Genomic DNA, 19,067 nt, shown 5'->3' on the forward strand with positions numbered 1-19,067 from the left:
ATGGGTTGTACAAATGAATGCTGGATCTTTTGTGCAGCTGTTTCCTTCCATTATTGTCAGTAGATGTGCTGCCAACTAACAATGACATTTATGTCCACACAAAAGACGTGATTTGCAGATGGATGAGCATTTGCTTGTTTATCAGCTGATCATTGGGACTTTTACACGGGATGATAATGGCCACATGTAAAAGGGTCCTAACTCTTACTCATTTATATTTCCCTAACATTTTTTTTTATACCAGTAACACATATCGGTTCAGGTGGCATGATACATGTCTACTGATAACTAGACCCACTAGAACCAGTAGGGATACAGCTGGTTAGTTGTGTCTTATTAAAAAAAAAATAGTTTAGGTAGTCTGAGGTTCAGGCTAATGAAGATTCTCCAAATAAACACAAATGAGCTACCTGATACCAACCAGTCACCATATTGGTCATATTTATTTCGCTATTAAAATATTTGAATATGATATGTTTTTTTTTAACATCACAAACAATACAAAACTGTCCAGTACTGAAGAAATGACACAACCCTCCCCTGATGGAAAGAATATATGTTAAACCATATTATGCACCTGTAATAAAGTGAATAAAGAGGGGTAAATGTCTATTTCTATAGGATATGCAACCTAGCAAGATAACCTAGTAATCTACAGTGGATATTCAATTATTAATATTCCAGTGGGTGATCAGTCATGCACATATGACATCTTCACAGCTTCATCTAGTCCAGGATAGGATTTCCCATGTACCAAAATATGAAATTCCGTTTTCAGTCATATCCATACACATGAATTAGGCTTCATTTAAAATACAATGAATGAGACAACTTTGTCCAGTTGTATCACAAGTGCTTTTGTCAAACAGACTGAGTGCAACTATACTCTTAGTACAAAAACATTACAATTGTACTGCAGATTGTATTCAGTGCTCATGCCTTGCCCCTGATTTCATACAAGTCCATGCTTCCATGGATTAAAGAAATGTATATCAAGATCCATCGTGTCAATACTGTATAATAGGTCAGGATGATTTTCAGGTTTTAAGCATTTGTAGAGAAGTAGAGATGATACCAAGATATGAAAGGCTTGAGGTAATTGCTGGCCCGACCAGTCCGATCACAGTAAGACTTTCTCTTTTAGCAATGACAAAAACAGTGACCTTTCTTCTTCCTTTCAACCGTATTATATAAAAATAGACTTTCTGAAGCCATGTGATGCAAGAAGATCCCAGTAGTAAAAGGTTCAAGGCCTTAAGAGGGATCATTTCGACGGCTCATATTGACAAGTCGGGGATTAGCGTTAATAACAGGCAATTTTCATTGTTCTATAATTGCACTAAATCAATTGCTGAGGCTCATAATTGCCCGAATTCTGACTCTTCTCCAATCTTCCAAACAATGTGCAAGCTGGTTTTGAACAGATTGTCAAAAATATTTTTGTAGTAGTTCAAAGAGTTGTAAAAAATAATAGAAAAAAAAAAGACACTTGAATACCAAGAACCAGCTTGGTCTTCTAGATATTTAAAAATAAAATAAAAAAAAAGATTGGAGATGGAGATTTCTTTTTTCGTATTCAGTTTAACTGAATACACTCAAGTAAATACAATGCAAATCCCCCTATAAATAAGCATTTTTATTCTTAAACCCAAACTACTGTGTTCATGTCAAACCCTTTGCACATAGATTCTTTTGGTTTCTGGTCTTTCTTGGCACTTATCGCAATGCTTTTCCCTTCCGTTCTGCCTGGTTTTTCAACTTTACTTTTAAAGTCATTTGCTGATGGGAAATAGAACACACTTTTCTGTTTACTTGGTTTCTTGCCTCTCTTGTAGATTTGTGGTTTTTGATCTTCAAAACTTGGCCAGCCAGGTTTTTCTTTAAGAAGTTTATCTCGGTCTGGACGAACGCTTCGCAAAACCTTTTTGAAAAAACTAGCCGTCAGGGAAAATTTTTTGTAAATTTCATGCGATCTATTGACACCTAAAAGGCCTTCACAGTTTTCTCCTTTTTTCTCCATCTCTGGTAGATCTAACCAATTTCCAACAAGATCTGCAAAAATGTTGTCACCTAAGACAAGAGGCTGCCTGTTCCGGCTCTGGGACATAAGAGAAGATGTCCAGTCATTGGCTTCATCATATACAAAATCATCAGAACTTTGTTCAAGGTCAGAATGAATATTATTATTAAGCAAATGGTTACAGAAGCTGGAAGATGTAGACTGTGATTCATACGTAGGCCACCTGTCCACTGGAACCGATATAGGCAAAGAGGTTTCAGTCTCTGCTACACTTGCTGACAATACCTGATGACCTTGTTTTAAGCCTGGAACGGAGACAGAGCTAACCGTGCTTGCAGCCCATGACCCTCGGCTACTAGTCAACGAGCTGTTGTCTAGACTTTTCGCACCTGCCCGTATACTCTCAGCCTCTTTTCTGGACACATGCCTGACCTCAGTAGCCTCTTGCACATTTTGGCAATATGGATTTGTTCTCATAGTGTGGAGCTGGTTCTGCTCCCCTGAAATTTCCAGCTGTTCAAGAGCTGTCTGAACTTGGAGTAGTTTCAGTTCCTGGAGTGCACCCATCATAGAGTTCATCTGCTCCTGTAAACCTTCTCCAACTTCTTTCATTGACAGCTGCAAGTAAAGATAGAGATGCTTTAGTTAAGAATGCATGAAAAAGGTTAAATATATAAAAACTGTTTTTAAAATAAGCTTTCTATCCTTGCTGTCCACTCAGTTCAGTATACACCACATATAAATGGTACCATAACTTCTACATGTTTCAATATGAATAAAAAAAGACAGTAACACAAATGCACAAAAATACGTAAACAAGCCTAGTGTTGTTAATGAATGGGACAAGGCTTGGGAAGTGCAGTAGGTGACTGCTATCCTATATTTACTGTCATGTTTTTAAAGGTGTTTTTTTTTTACTTTTTGGGGTGATATACTGGTAGGGTCTCCTGAGTTTATAATACTTCATATACAAAAACTACAATGGCTTAAAACATTACTTATAGGGGGAGATTTCTCACAACCTGTCAGGAGGAAAAGTTGCCCAGTTGCCCATAGAAACCAATCAGATTGTTTCTTTCATTTTTAGAGGCCTTGTTAAAAATGAAAGAGGCAATCTGATTGGTTGCTATGGGCAACTTTTACTCTGGACAGGTTTTGATAAATCTCCCCCATTGTTTGTGAAGGATTGGCTTGGTCACTAATTGCCATAACACACTCAAAATCTGCCTTTCAAAGCAGCTCTAATGAATTTTCCAAATGCTGGAGCAGGTGCTGGGAGCTCGTGATGTCATAACCCCGCCTCTCCATGATGTCACACCAGCCCCCTCAATGCAAGTCCAAACGTTGTTCCAAACGCCGAGCAGCGGAATACCCCTTTAAAGATTGCCATTGTACACCTTATCAACAAAGTTACAGCACGGTAAAAACAACATGTTCACTTATGTGCTCAATAATAAAGCATAAGGTAAAACTTCTACCGAAATGACTTAGTGGTATTGGTAGACAGTAAACTTGATGGATCAAGAGAGGCATAAAGGCTTGTGACACGAACATAGCTCTATACAAATCACTAGTCAGACCACTGTTATAGAATATTGTGCTTAAAAGGGTATTCCGGCTTTAAACATCTTATCCCCTATCCAAAGGATAGGGGATAAGATGTACGATCGGAGGGGTCCTGTGCCGGGCTCTTCCTTCGAGAGGGGGATGTGACATCACGGCCATGCCTCCTAGTCACTCCATGCCCCCTCCATTCATGTCTATGGCAGGGTGCGTGACGGCCGCCATAGACATGAAAGGAGGGGGCGTGGAGTGATGTCACTAGGGGGCGTGGCCGTTACATCACATCCCCATCTCGGAGGCAGCAACCCGGCACAGAATTTTTGGCATATGTATATAAGAAGGACATTGCTAAAATGGAGCGGCTGAAGAGGAGGGCAACCAAGATAATTAGAGGGATGGGTGGCCAGCAGGAGGGATAGGGTGAATGGGTGGACTGGTTATCAAGCTTGAGGTTGTTTTTCCTCTAGTATAAAACAATTGGCACCAGTTTTCATAAGGGCTATTTTGCCTTCCCCTCAATTAACAAAGTTTGGACTTGATGGACTCTTGTCTTTCTTCAACCTTATAAACTATGTTACTATGAAGGCACTGCAAAAGTATCATATAACTGCTTTGTTAGCAAGCTTTTGAATGTCTAGTATTACGGCAGTATAAGCCTCCAAAGCTTATTCCTTACTTCCTGTCATTTTTCTATGCCCACTTGTGATTGAATATCAGGTTTCCAACTTCGGATGGGAGGATGTATGATGATCAATACACCATGACAGCTGCCTGTGGTTTACTATTAAAGCCTTTACAGCAAAGTCTTTGACTGCAGCCTCTTGTGAATGTTTGATACATTTCATGCTCGCTACCCCGACAGTCTTCATTTACGCGCAAAGGTGCACTCACTACTAAATGGATTAACCTTCTTACTAAAGTAGCAATAACTGGATAAATCCTTGAGTATAAAAAGGCAAGGAAAATAAAGGTTCATTTATATTACAGAAATTCAATTACATCCTCTAAAATACAATTTGGACTGAATAATTCAGCAATAATTCACACTTTTACACAGATTTTTTTTATATAATCACAAATAGTTGTTTACATTAGAAAAAAAGGAACAGTTGCACATTCCTCTGTGATCTCACCTGTCTGATAGTACTCCTATGTGCTTTCTCCTGTCTGATAGCACTCCTCTGTTCTCTCTCCTGTCTAATAGTACTCCTCTGTGCTCTCTCCTGTCTGATAGTACTCCTCTGTGCTCTCTCCTGTCTGATAGTACTCCTCTGTGCTCTCTCCTGTCTGATAGTACTCCACTGTGCTCTTTCCTGTCTGATAGTACTCCTCTGTGATCTCTCCTGTTTGATAGGACTCATCTGTGCTCTCTCCTTTCTGATAGCACTCCTCTGTGCTCTCTCCTGTCTTATAGTATTCCTCTGTGGTCTCACCTGTCTGATAGTACTCCTATGTTCTTTCTCCTGTCTGATAGCACTCCTCTGTTCTCTCTCCTGTCTAATAGTACTCCTCTGTGCTCTCTCCTGTCTGATAGTACTCCTCTGTGCTCTCTCCTGTCTGATAGTACTCCTCTGTGCTCTCTCCTGTCTGATAGTACTCCTCTGTGATCTCTCCTGTTTGATAGGACTCATCTGTGCTCTCTCCTGTCTGATAGCACTCCTCTGTGCTCTCTCCTGTCTTATAGTATTCCTCTGTGGTCTCACCTGTCTGATAGTACTCCTATGTTCTTTCTCCTGTCTGATAGCACTCCTCTGTTCTCTCTCCTGTCTAATAGTACTCCTCTGTGCTCTCTCCTGTCTGATAGTACTCCTCTGTGCTCTCTCCTGTCTGATAGTACTCCTCTGTGCTCTGCTCTCTCCTGTCTTATAGTATTCCTCTGTGGTCTCACCTGTCTGATAGTACTCCTATGTGCTTTCTCCTGTGTGATAGCACTCCTCTGTTCTCTCTCCTGTCTGCTAGTGCTCCTCTGTGCTCTCTCCTGTCTGATAGTACTCCTCTGTGCTCTCTCCTGTCTGATAGTACTCCTCTGTGCTCTCTCCTGTCTGATAGTATTCCTCTCTGGTCTCTCCTGTCTGATAGTACTCCTTGGTGCTCTCTCCTGTCTGATAGTACTCCTTTGTGTTCTCTCCTGTCTGATGCAGAAGAACAGGAAAAAACTGCGGTGGTGCTCCCAAGGAAGTAACCAGAAGTCGTGGGTATAGGGTATAAAGTAAATTATTTTTTACAGCATAAAGAAATCAAAGAAAATAAAAAACTTAATGCAAGACGCGTTTCGGGAGTCACAGCTCCCTTTCTCAATTGCAGGTGGTGGCTGTATATCCAGCCACCACCTGCAATTGAGAAAGGGAGCTGTGACTCCCGAAACGCATCTTGCATTAAGTTTTTTATTTTCTTTGATTTCTTTATGCTGTAAAAAATAAATTATTTACTTTATACCCTATACCCACGACTTCAGGTTACTTCCTTGGGAGCGCCACTGCAGTTTTTTCCAGTTCTTCTGCATTCTCCATACGGACCCACCTTCTGGGCTCCTTCCACACGCTGCAGGCCTGCATACCAAGCTACCATCACCGGCAAGGGATAGGCTACCCCCCACCTCCCTATACCTCCCTAAGACCTACACCGCACCCGGCGCCACCTCCGCTTTTTTCCACTGTATACTGCTCTCCTGTCTGATGACGCTCCTTTGTGCTCTCTCCTGTCTGATAGCACTCCTCTGTGCTCTCTCCCGTCTGATAGGACTTCTCTGTGCTCTCCCCTGTCCTATCAGACAGGAGAGAGCACAGGGGAGTGCTATCAGACAGGAGAGACCACAGAGGAGTGCTATCAGACAGGAGAGAGTACAGAGGAGTGCTATCAGACAGGAGAGAGCACAGAGGAGTGCTATCAGACAGGAGAGAGCACAGAGGAGTGCTATCAGACAGGAGAGAGTACAGAGGAGTGCTATCAGACAGGAGAGAGCACAGAGGAGTGCTATCAGGCAGGAGAGAGCACAAAGGAGTACTATCAGACAGGAGAGAGCACAGAGGAGTACTATCAGACAGGAGAGAGCACAGAGAAGTGCTAGCTCACCCTCACTTACTCGACATTGTCCATACCTGTGCTTCAACTTGGACAAAGCCATGAATTTATAAGCCATGATTTCTATAAAAAGGAAATAAAATCTAGTGTTGGGCGCGAATATTCAAATTTTTCTGCATATGCGCATAATGACATGTGTGAATATTTGCATATTCCTTCTTTTCACTTGTGGGCCAATTAGAATGATGCAAATACACTTGTCAGAGGTTATCAACAACATCTCTAGCAACCAATAGTAAAGTTGCTGTTACGCCGAGCGCTCCGGGTCCCCGCTCCTCCCCGGAGCGCTCGCTTCACTCTCCCCGCTGCAGCGCTCCGGTCAGATCCACTGACCCGGGGCGCTGCGATTCCGCTGCCAGCCGGGATGCGATTCGCGATGCGGGTAGCGCCCGCTCGCGATGCGCACCCCGGCTCCCGTACCTGACTCGCTCTCCCTCGGTCCTGTCCCGGCGCGCGCGGCCCCGCTCCCTAGGGCGTGCGCGCGCCGGGTCTTTGCGATTTAAAGGGCCACTGCGCCGCTGATTGGCGCAGTGATTCCAATTAGTGTCTTCACCTGTGCACTTCCCTATATCACCTCACTTCCCCTGCACTTCCTTGCCGGATCTTGTTGCCATTGTGCCAGTGAAAGCGTTCCTTGTGTGTTCCTAGCCTGTGTTCCAGACCTCCTGCCGTTGCCCCTGACTACGATCCTTGCTGCCTGCCCCGACCTTCTGCTACGTCCGACCTTGCTTCTGTCTACTCCCTTGTACCGCGCCTATCTTCAGCAGCCAGAGAGGTTGAGCCGTTGCTAGTGGATACGACCTGGTCACTACCGCCGCAGCAAGACCATCCCGCTTTGCGGCGGGCTCTGGTGAAAACCAGTAGTGGCTTAGAACCGATCCACTAGCACGGTCCACGCCAATCCCTCTCTGGCACAGAGGATCCACTACCTGCCTGCCGGCATCGTGACAGTAGATCCGGCCATGGATCCCGCTGAAGTTCCTCTGCCAGTTGTCGCTGACCTTACCACGGTGGTCGCCCAGCAGTCACAACAGATAGCGCAACAAGGCCAACAGCTGTCTCAACTGACCGTTATGCTACAGCAGTTACTACCACAGCTTCAGCAGTCATCTCCTCCACCGGCTCCTGCACCTCCTCCGCAGCGAGTGGCCGCTCCTGGTCTACGCCTATCCTTGCCGGATAAATTTGATGGGGACTCTAAGTTTTGCCGTGGCTTTCTTTCCCAATGTTCCCTGCATCTGGAGATGATGTCGGACCTGTTTCCCACTGAAAGGTCTAAGGTGGCTTTCGTAGTCAGCCTTCTGTCTGGAAAAGCCCTGTCTTGGGCCACACCGCTCTGGGACCGCAATGACCCCGTCACTGCCTCTGTACACTCCTTCTTCTCGGAAATCCGAAGTGTCTTTGAGGAACCTGCCCGAGCCTCTTCTGCTGAGACTGCCCTGTTGAACCTGGTCCAGGGTAATTCTTCCGTTGGCGAGTATGCCGTACAATTCCGTACTCTTGCTTCAGAATTATCCTGGAATAATGAGGCCCTCTGCGCGACCTTTAAAAAAGGCCTATCCAGCAACATTAAAGATGTTCTGGCCGCACGAGAAATTCCTGCTAATCTACATGAACTTATTCACCTAGCCACTCGCATTGACATGCGTTTTTCCGAAAGGCGTCAGGAACTCCGCCAAGATATGGACTCTGTTCGCACGAGGCGTTTCTTCTCCTCGGCTCCTCTCTCCTCTGGTCCCCTGCAATCTGTTCCTGTGCCTCCCGCCGTGGAGGCTATGCAGGTCGACCGGTCTCGCCTGACACCTCAAGAGAGGACACGACGCCGTATGGAGAACCTCTGCCTGTACTGTGCTAGTACCGAACACTTCCTGAGGGATTGTCCTATCCGTCCTCCCCGCCTGGAAAGACGTACGCTGACTCCGCACAAAGGTGAGACAGTCCTTGATGTCTACTCTGCTTCTCCACGTCTTACTGTGCCTGTGCGGATGTCTGCCTCTGCCTTCTCCTTCTCTACTGTGGCCTTCTTGGACTCTGGATCTGCAGGAAATTTTATTTTGGCCTCTCTCGTCAACAAGTTCAACATCCCAGTGACCAGTCTCGCCAGACCCCTTTACATCAATTGTGTAAACAATGAAAGATTGGACTGTACCATACGTTTCCGCACGGAGCCCCTTCTTATGAGCATCGGATCTCATCACGAGAGGATTGAACTTTTGGTCCTCCCCAATTGCACCTCGGAAATTCTCCTTGGACTTCCCTGGCTTCAACTTCATTCCCCAACCCTGGATTGGTCCACTGGGGAGATCAAGAGTTGGGGGTCCTCTTGTTCCAAGAACTGTCTAAAACCGGTTCCCAGTAACCCTTGCCGTAACTCTGTGGTTCCTCCAGTAACCGGTCTCCCTAAGGCCTATATGGACTTCGCGGATGTTTTCTGCAAAAAACAAGCTGAGACTCTACCTCCTCACAGGCCTTATGATTGTCCTATCGACCTCCTCCCGGGCACTACTCCACCCCGGGGCAGAATTTATCCTCTCTCTGCCCCAGAGACTCTTGCCATGTCTGAATACGTCCAGGAGAATCTAAAAAAGGGCTTTATCCGTAAATCCTCCTCTCCTGCCGGAGCCGGATTTTTCTTTGTGTCCAAAAAAGATGGCTCCCTACGTCCTTGCATTGACTACCGCGGTCTTAATAAAATCACGGTTAAGAACCGCTACCCCTTACCCCTCATCTCTGAACTCTTTGATCGCCTCCAAGGTGCCCACATCTTTACTAAATTGGACTTAAGAGGCGCCTATAACCTCATCCGCATCAGAGAGGGGGATGAGTGGAAAACGGCATTTAACACCAGAGATGGACACTTTGAGTATCTGGTCATGCCCTTTGGCCTGTGCAACGCCCCTGCCGTCTTCCAAGACTTTGTTAATGAAATTTTTCGTGATCTGTTATACTCCTGTGTTGTTGTATATCTGGACGATATCCTAATTTTTTCTGCCAATCTAGAAGAACACCGCCAGCATGTCCGTATGGTTCTTCAGAGACTTCGTGACAATCAACTCTATGCCAAAATTGAGAAATGTCTGTTTGAATGCCAATCTCTTCCTTTTCAAGGATATTTGGTCTCTGGCCAGGGACTACAGATGGATCCAGACAAACTCTCTGCCGTCTTAGATTGGCCACGCCCCTCCGGACTCCGTGCTATCCAACGCTTTTTGGGGTTCGCCAATTATTACAGGCAATTTATTCCACATTTTTCTACCGTTGTGGCTCCTATCGTGGCTTTAACCAAAAAAAATGCTGATCCCAAGTCTTGGCCTCCTCAAGCAGAAGACGCCTTTAAACGACTCAAGTCTGCCTTTTCTTCGGCTCCCGTGCTCTCCAGACCTGACCCTTCCAAACCCTTCCTATTGGAGGTTGATGCCTCCTCAGTGGGAGCTGGAGCTGTTCTTCTACAAAAAAATTCTTCCGGGCATGCTGTCACTTGTGGTTTTTTCTCTAGGACCTTCTCTCCAGCGGAGAGGAACTACTCCATCGGGGATCGAGAGCTTCTAGCCATTAAATTAGCACTTGAGGAATGGAGGCATCTGCTGGAGGGATCAAGTTTTCCTGTTATTATCTACACCGACCACAAGAACCTCTCCTACCTCCAGTCTGCCCAACGGCTGAATCCTCGCCAGGCCCGGTGGTCTCTGTTCTTTGCCCGATTTAATTTTGAGATTCACTTTCGTCCTGCCGATAAGAACATTAGGGCCGATGCTCTCTCTCGTTCCTCGGATGCCTCAGAAGTTGAACTCTCTCCGCAACACATCATTCCACCTGACTGCCTGATCTCCACTTCTCCTGCCTCCATCAGGCAAACTCCTCCAGGAAAGACCTTTGTTTCTCCACGCCGACGCCTCGGAATCCTCAAATGGGGTCACTCCTCCCATCTCGCAGGTCATGCGGGCATCAAGAAATCTGTGCAACTCATCTCCCGCTTCTATTGGTGGCCGACTCTGGAGACGGATGTTGTGGACTTTGTGCGAGCCTGCACTATCTGTGCCCGGGATAAGACTCCTCGCCAGAAGCCCGCTGGTTTTCTTCATCCCCTGCCTGTCCCCGAACAGCCTTGGTCTCTGATTGGTATGGATTTTATTACTGATTTACCCCCTTCCCGTGGCAACACTGTTATTTGGGTGGTCGTTGATCGATTCTCCAAAATGGCACATTTCATCCCTCTTCCTGGTCTTCCTTCTGCGCCTCAGTTGGCTAAACAATTTTTTGTACACATTTTTCGTCTTCACGGGTTGCCTACGCAGATTGTCTCGGATAGAGGCGTCCAATTCGTGTCTAAATTCTGGAGGGCTCTCTGTAAACAACTCAAGATTAAATTAAATTTTTCTTCTGCATATCATCCCCAGTCCAATGGACAAGTAGAAAGAATTAACCAGATCTTGGGTGATTATTTGCGACATTTTGTTTCCTCCCGCCAGGATGACTGGGCAGATCTCCTTCCATGGGCCGAATTCTCGTATAACTTCAGGGTCTCTGAATCTTCCTCCAAATCCCCATTTTTCGTGGTGTACGGCCGTCACCCTCTTCCCCCCCTCCCTACCCCCTTGCCCTCTGGTCTGCCCGCTGTGGATGAAATTTCTCGTGACCTTTCCATCATATGGAGAGAGACCCAAAATTCTCTCTTACAGGCTTCATCACGCATGAAGAAGTTCGCGGATAAGAAAAGAAGAGCTCCTCCCATTTTTTCCCCTGGAGACAAGGTATGGCTCTCCGCTAAATATGTCCGCTTCCGTGTCCCTAGCTACAAGTTGGGACCACGCTATCTTGGTCCTTTCAAAATTTTGTGTCAAATTAATCCTGTCTCTTATAAACTTCTTCTTCCTCCTTCTCTTCGTATCCCTAATGCCTTTCACGTCTCTCTTCTCAAACCACTCATCCTCAACCGTTTTTCTCCCAAATCTGTTCCTCCCACTCCTGTTTCCGGCTCCTCGGACATCTTCTCTGTCAAAGAGATCTTAGCTTCCAAAAAGGTCAGAGGGAAAACTTTTTTTTTAGTGGACTGGGAGGGTTGTGGTCCTGAAGAGAGATCCTGGGAACCTGAGGACAACATCCTAGACAAAAGTCTGCTCCTCAGGTTCTCAGGCTCTAAGAAGAGGGGGAGACCCAAGGGGGGGGGTACTGTTACGCCGAGCGCTCCGGGTCCCCGCTCCTCCCCGGAGCGCTCGCTTCACTCTCCCCGCTGCAGCGCTCCGGTCAGATCCACTGACCCGGGGCGCTGCGATTCCGCTGCCAGCCGGGATGCGATTCGCGATGCGGGTAGCGCCCGCTCGCGATGCGCACCCCGGCTCCCGTACCTGACTCGCTCTCCCTCGGTCCTGTCCCGGCGCGCGCGGCCCCGCTCCCTAGGGCGCGCGCGCGCCGGGTCTTTGCGATTTAAAGGGCCACTGCGCCGCTGATTGGCGCAGTGATTCCAATTAGTGTCTTCACCTGTGCACTTCCCTATATCACCTCACTTCCCCTGCACTTCCTTGCCGGATCTTGTTGCCATTGTGCCAGTGAAAGCGTTCCTTGTGTGTTCCTAGCCTGTGTTCCAGACCTCCTGCCGTTGCCCCTGACTACGATCCTTGCTGCCTGCCCCGACCTTCTGCTACGTCCGACCTTGCTTCTGTCTACTCCCTTGTACCGCGCCTATCTTCAGCAGCCAGAGAGGTTGAGCCGTTGCTAGTGGATACGACCTGGTCACTACCGCCGCAGCAAGACCATCCCGCTTTGCGGCGGGCTCTGGTGAAAACCAGTAGTGGCTTAGAACCGATCCACTAGCACGGTCCACGCCAATCCCTCTCTGGCACAGAGGATCCACTACCTGCCTGCCGGCATCGTGACAGTTGCCCACCCCCTCACTGTTTTCTTCCTTGAATATGCGAATATAACAAATACGCGAAATTTGCGAATATGGGACGAATATTTGTCTATATATTCCTAAAATATTGCGAATTCGAAATATGGGCGATGCCGCTCATCACTAATAAAATCTTCTCATGAAGTATATTGGAAAGGTTACAACAAGATGTACAACATATAAAAAGTTTTTGAATCTGATAGTGCCCATTTAAAGATATATGAAGGACTGCTGAAGGACCCCCTATATGCTGCCTTTAAATGTGCCTGCTCGGGGCAGCAATACACCGCTCCGAGAAGACACACTGCGATGTGCGAGTCGCTGTGCGCATGCGCAGTATACTCGCACATCGGGGAAGCTCTCGGCCTAGCTCATTGAGCAGGGGGAGCGGCCGCAATCTGTGCGAGTACACCGCACACATTGCAGTGTGTCTGCCCGGAGCGGCGTATTGCCGCTCCGAGCAGGCATAGTTAAGGGCACCAAACAGAGGTCCTTCAAAGGCAGATATGCAGCATAAAATACACTGTAAATCTGCACATGTGAATGTACCCTAACCCTGGATTTATCAAGCTTTTTCTACTGGGACCTCACTAGCCAGAACTTGACAACATCTTGACAGCTCCCTCCTTGGCAGCTCACAGACCCCCCTCCACCTTACTCAGCTCCATCTGTATACAGTACTGCTGCTGCTATCTATACAGGATCAGGAGTTTTTTATTTATTTTATTACATATTTTTTAGTTTTTTACAAAATTGCTGTGAATTTGCTGTGCATTATGCTTACATTTTTTAAAATCACTCAAAACATGGTAAAAATGCAGTACAAAAAAACCTACAGAAATGCAGAATAAACATGACATGTGAACCAAGCCTGAAGACTTTAGGTTAAATCACTTTTGCCTCATGGTAATATCCCTCTTAAAAAAAACCTTTGTATAAAAAAAAAATAAACAAAACTGACACCAACCAACTTATGAGTCTCCACTACAGGAGTGTAGCCAGGTAATTATATCACCAGGTGATCACCAGGCTCCACATCCTCTCTCTGCAAAACCAGAAGATTCATGGAAATGTAGGCAACATTAGAAAATAATTTATGTGATTCTACCTCAGCTCAGAGCTGGTTTAGATTTCTCCGCCTGAAACAAAGGATAGCCACAGAACCGCTGGATTTACTAAGAGGCACGTGTCTTATTGCAATACTAAGGTGTTTTGAAATATATTTCCTAGACATTCTTGAGCATTTTGTACTTTTCTCTAAATCAGTGTTTCCCAACCAGGGTGCCTCCAGCTGTTGCATAACTACATGTCCCAGCATGTCCAAACAACCTTCAGCCTGTCTTATTAAGGCAGTGTTTCCGAACAAGGGTGCCTCCAGCTGTTGCAAAACTACAACTCCCAGTATACCTGCACAGCCGGTGGCTCTCCAGGCATGATGAAAGTTGTAGTTTTTCAACAGGTGGAGGCACCCTGGTTGGGAAACACTGCTCTAATTCTATACTATATTCTTTCCTCAGTCAGAGATTAGCATATTTAGAACATATCAGTCAAAGTACAAGGCAGAAAATGAAAGATTCTTAAAAATAAGAAATTATTCCCTGTGGAGATAAGCTGGTCTGCACGCGTTAATATGTCTATGTGCATTGACACTGAGAGATAGGTACAGACCAGCTTATCTCTCCAGGGAACAATTTAGAACATTTTAGAGTGCATTTTAATGAGGAGAGAGGAGAGAGAGAGAGAGAAAGAGAGAGAGAAAGAGAGAGAGAAAGAGAGAGAGAAAGAGAGAGAGAGAGAGAGAGAGAGAGAGAGAGAGAGAGAGGAGAAAAGAGAGAGAGAGAATAAGACATAAGAGCAATACTGTACATCCAGTTGAGTGTCTAAAATATATAAACAGACAATATACTGAATTAATATAAGATACAGTGGGGATCAAAAGTTTGGACACCCCAGGTAAAAATTTGTATAAATGTGCATAAAGAAGCCAAGGAAAGATGGAAAAATCTCCAATAGGCATCAAATTACAGATTAGACATTCTTATGATATGTCAACAAAAGTTAGATTTTATTTCCATCATTTACACTTTCAAAATAACAGAAAACAAAAAAAATTGGTGCCTGCAAAAGATTGGGCACCCTGCAGAATTTATAGCATGCACTGCCCCCTTTGCAAAGCTGAGACCTGCCAGTGTCATGGATTGTTCTCAATCATCATCTGGGAAGACCAGGTGATGTCAATCTCAAAGGTTTTAAATGCCCAGACTCATCTGACCTTGCCCCAACAATCAGCACCATGGGTTCTTCTAAGCAGTTGTCTAGAAATGTGAAACTGAAAATAGTTGACGCTCACAAAGCTGGAGAAGGCTATAAGAAGATAGCAAAACTTTTTCAGATGTCAATATCCTCTGTTCGGAATGGTATTAAGAAATGGCAGTCATCAGGAACAGTGGAAGTTAAAGCAAGATCTGGAAGACGAAGAAAAATATCAGACAGAACAGCTCGTAGGATTGTGAGGAAAACAATTCAAAACCCACGTTTGACTGCACAATCCCTCCAGAAAGATCTGGCAGACACTGGAGTTGTGGTACACTATTCCACTATAAAGAGATACTTGTACAAATATGGTCTTCATGGAAGAGTCATCAGAAGAAAACCTCTTCTACGTCCTCACACACAAAAATCAGCGTTTGAACTTTGCAAATGAACATATGGACAAGCCTGATGCATTTTGGAAACAAGTTCTGTGGACCAATGAGTTTAAAATTGAACTTTTTGGCCGGAAAGAGCAAAGATACGTTTGGAAAAGAAGTGGAACAGAATTTAATGAAAAGAACCTCTGTCCAACTGTTCAGCATGGGGGTGGATCAATCATGCTTTGGGGTTGTATTGCAGCCAGCGGCACAGGGAACATCTCACAAGTAGCAGGAAAAATGGATTCAATAAAATTTCCGCAAATTTTGGATGCTAACTTGATGCCATCTGTGAAAAAGCTGAAGTTAAAGAGAGAATGGCTTCTACAAATGGATAATGATCCTAAACACACCTTGAAATATACGGGGATTAAATCAAGAGGCGTAAACTAAAGGTTTTGCCATGGCCTTCACAATCTCCTGACCTCAACATAATTAAAAATCTATGGATAGACCTTAAAAGGCAGTGCATGACAGACAGCCCAGAAATTTCAAAGAACTGGAAGACTTTTGTAAGGAAGAATGGGCAAAGATACCTAAAACAAGAATTGAAAGACTCTTGGCTGGCTACAAAAAGCGTTTACAAGCTGTGATACTTGCCAAAGGGGGCAGTACAAGATATTAACTCTGCAGGGTGCCTAAACTTTTGCAGACGCCATTTTTTTATTTTCTGTTATTTTGAAAGTGTAAATGATGGAAATAAAATCTAACTTTTGTTGACATATTATAAGAATGTCTAATCTGTAATTTGATGCCTTTTGGAGATGTTTCCATCTTTCCTTGGCTTCTTTATGCACATTAATACAAATTTTTACCTGGGGTGCCCAAACTTTTGATCCCCACTTATACATATAAATATATATATATATATATATATATATATATATATATATATATATATATATATGAACATTTATCACATCCGTGCCAGATGAGTAAAACTGGTTTAAATGACAAGCACTGTTTGTAATCTTATTTTGGCATGGATAAACATCCTACAAGGGTTACACCAAATTTTTTATGGACTGGCGGGACCAATGAGGTTCTGTAAAGATCCCATTGTAAATATACGTATGCTCTGCTTTTCTAATAGGTGGAAACCATTTGATATTAGTAAGGTATGACTATACCAGTAGGTGGCAAAAAAAGAGAAAAGTTACTTACCGTATATTCTGGCGTATAAGACGACTTTTTAATCCCGACTTTTTTGGGAAAAGTCGGGGGTCGTCTTATACGCCGGGTATTGGGGTCCGGGATAGGAAAACTTATGACTATCTGCCCGGGCTGGCTCCCGTGTGCGGGGGCCGGCCAGAGCAGATAAAAACGAATTACTGATACTAAAAACCAGGGTGTCTCCAGCTGTTGTGAAACTACAACTCTTTGCCGGTCCGGGCATGCTGGTAGTTGTAGTTACACAACAGCTGGAGGCACCCTGGTTTTTAGTATCACGGGAGCAGATAATCATAGCTTTTCCTATGCCGGACATCCCTGTGTCCCGAAAGATCTTTTCGGGACATAGGGATGTCTGCCGGTCACTCACCATTCCCCGACCGGTGCGCGTCCTCCTGCAGTCCTCCTCCGCTTCTCTGCCTCTATGGTTGTACGCAAGCAATGTCAGTGACGTCCTCCTGCGACCATAGAGACGCAGGAGTACCAGGAGGACCGCAGGACCATTGCAGGAGGACGCACGCCTGCCGGGGCCTGGTGAGTGACCGGCGGCACGTCATCTTCTTCAGTGATCTGGTCACCGCTCCTACAGGCCCGGGACTGCTGCTATGGTCCATAGCAGTAGATGGTGACCCCGGGCCGGAGGAGCGGTAATCAGAACACTGCGGGGGCAGTACAGACATACAGCCTCCAGCCATACATTGTATATGGCTGGAGGCTGTATGTCTGTGAGTGGGGGGGGGGGGGACTGTCTACTAATGTGGGGGAGCCTCCTACTAATGTGGGGTAGCTCCCGACCTAATGTGGGGGAAGCTGCCTACTATTGTGGGGGAACTGTCGACCTAATGTGGGGGAACTGCTGACCTAATGTGGGGAGAGCTGCCTACTATTGTGGGGGAACTGCTGACCTAATGTGGGGGGGAACTGCTGACCTAATGTGGGAGGAACTGCTGACCTAATGTGGGAGGAACTGCTGACCTAATGTGGGGGAGCTGCCTACTATTGTGGGGGAACTGCTGACCTAATGTGGGGGAGATGCCTACTAATGTGGGGGAACTGCTGACCTAATGCGGGGGAACTACAACCTAATGTGGGGGAACTGCAACCTAATGTGGGGGAACTGCCAACCTAATGTGGGGGAACTGCCAACCTAATATGGGGGAACTGCAACTTAATGTGGGGGAACTATACTGCCTACCTGATGTGGGGGGAACTACAAGGTACTGTACATCACGGTAGAAGGGGTAGTCTTATACATCGAGTATATCCCAAACTCTATATTTTAATTGTAAAAGTTGGGGGTCGTCTTATACGCCGGCATATATGGTATGAAACTAATGGAAGGTTTAAATCAGGCAGGATCCATGGTAATAAAGTTAAAGGTCTTTCGAAGAATGATTTATTGATGGCCCATCCATAGGTTGGGATATCAATGCCTGATCAGTGGGGGCCTGATCTCTGTCAACAGGCAGCAATTTCACAGAGAGTGCCTAGTCAAATTTTTTGTAAAGGGCATTGACCTGCAGTTCCTGGCCCATACGGATGAGCACCTGTGTTTGTCTGAACATTAAAGGGGTACTCTGCTGCCCCAGCGTTTGGGACATTCTGTTTCTAACACTAGGAGGGGGCTGCGGTGGTCGTGATGTCACAGCATCCCCTCTTGTGACGTCAAACCATGCCCTCTCAATGCAAGTCAATGGGAGGGGGCATGGCACCCCCTCCCCCATAGACTTGCATTGAGGGGGCGTGGCATGAAGAGGGGCAAGGCCGTGATATCACGACCCCCACAGCCCCCGCCCAGTGTTCGGAACAGAATGTCCCGAGCGCTGGGGCAGCAGAGTACCCCTTTAAATGGGATGTGACACTCTCTGAAGTACTGCATTCCCTTATTCTGGTGTTTAGTGAGATTACTGTAGGTCAGACCTCCATGAGCAAACATTGATGGCCTAGATAGTTAGGGGTGAGTACAGGGTTTTGTTTGTATCCCCAGTCCTATCGCGTGTATTTTTTATTAAAATGGAAAATCTCACTAACTATGCATTTTAGGCAACACATTGGGCCTCGATACTCATGGCCTACACTAGCAGGACGGAGTAGATACAACTATGTTCACTATTTATTTATCATTAATATATTCAAATTGAAAGAGTTTCATTATTGATATGTACTTTGGTAAACAGGCCACAAAACAAGAAATAAGGGATAATCGTTGTACATAAACATGTTTTTTTAACATCATTAATATCTGGCCTTATCATTAATTGACGCGTATTTTACAAAATGTATGTTCACGTGTAAAAAGTCTGTGGGGGAGTTTTATCATTCAAAGTGTACCCTACTCTTTTTTTACCTCCCTTTTTTTTCGGAAATAGGTGTACCGCTACTCAAAAACTTAGGAAACATCTACTACAAAAGTCGCACAAATGTTGCTAATATTACATGACTGCGCCATCACAGCGCCAATGATAGACAGAAAATAACATCTATATTGAATGATAAATCTCCCCTGTATGTGTACCCTCGTTTCACCAATAGCTTGGGTGATGGAAGCTGCACATCACATATCACCTCTTGTGCTAGTAGTATAGTAAAAGAGACAGGAACATTCCAACCACATTCCTTAGTGAGGTGCTAAATTAACTTGTGAAGTCCTAAG

The 19,067-nt window shown here is 45.4% G+C and overlaps 1 protein-coding gene across 6 annotated transcripts in view; it reads right to left on the minus strand.

Moving 5' to 3' along the window:
* Positions 1–407: 407 nt before the first annotated feature.
* Positions 408–19,067, minus strand: part of INKA2 (inka box actin regulator 2) — a 133,223-nt gene continuing 114,563 nt past the window's right edge. For all 6 annotated transcript variants that reach the window (XM_056558274.1, XM_056558273.1, XM_056558272.1 and 3 more), the window contains one exon: positions 408–2,638. In XM_056558274.1, coding sequence (XP_056414249.1) covers positions 1,643–2,632 — 990 coding nt within the window. In that variant the 5' untranslated portion in view covers positions 2,633–2,638 and the 3' untranslated portion in view covers positions 408–1,642. The remainder of the gene's footprint in view (positions 2,639–19,067) is intronic.

Source organism: Hyla sarda, chromosome 2 (genome assembly GCF_029499605.1).
Source record: "Hyla sarda isolate aHylSar1 chromosome 2, aHylSar1.hap1, whole genome shotgun sequence".
Classification (NCBI taxonomy): domain Eukaryota; kingdom Metazoa; phylum Chordata; class Amphibia; order Anura; family Hylidae; genus Hyla; species Hyla sarda.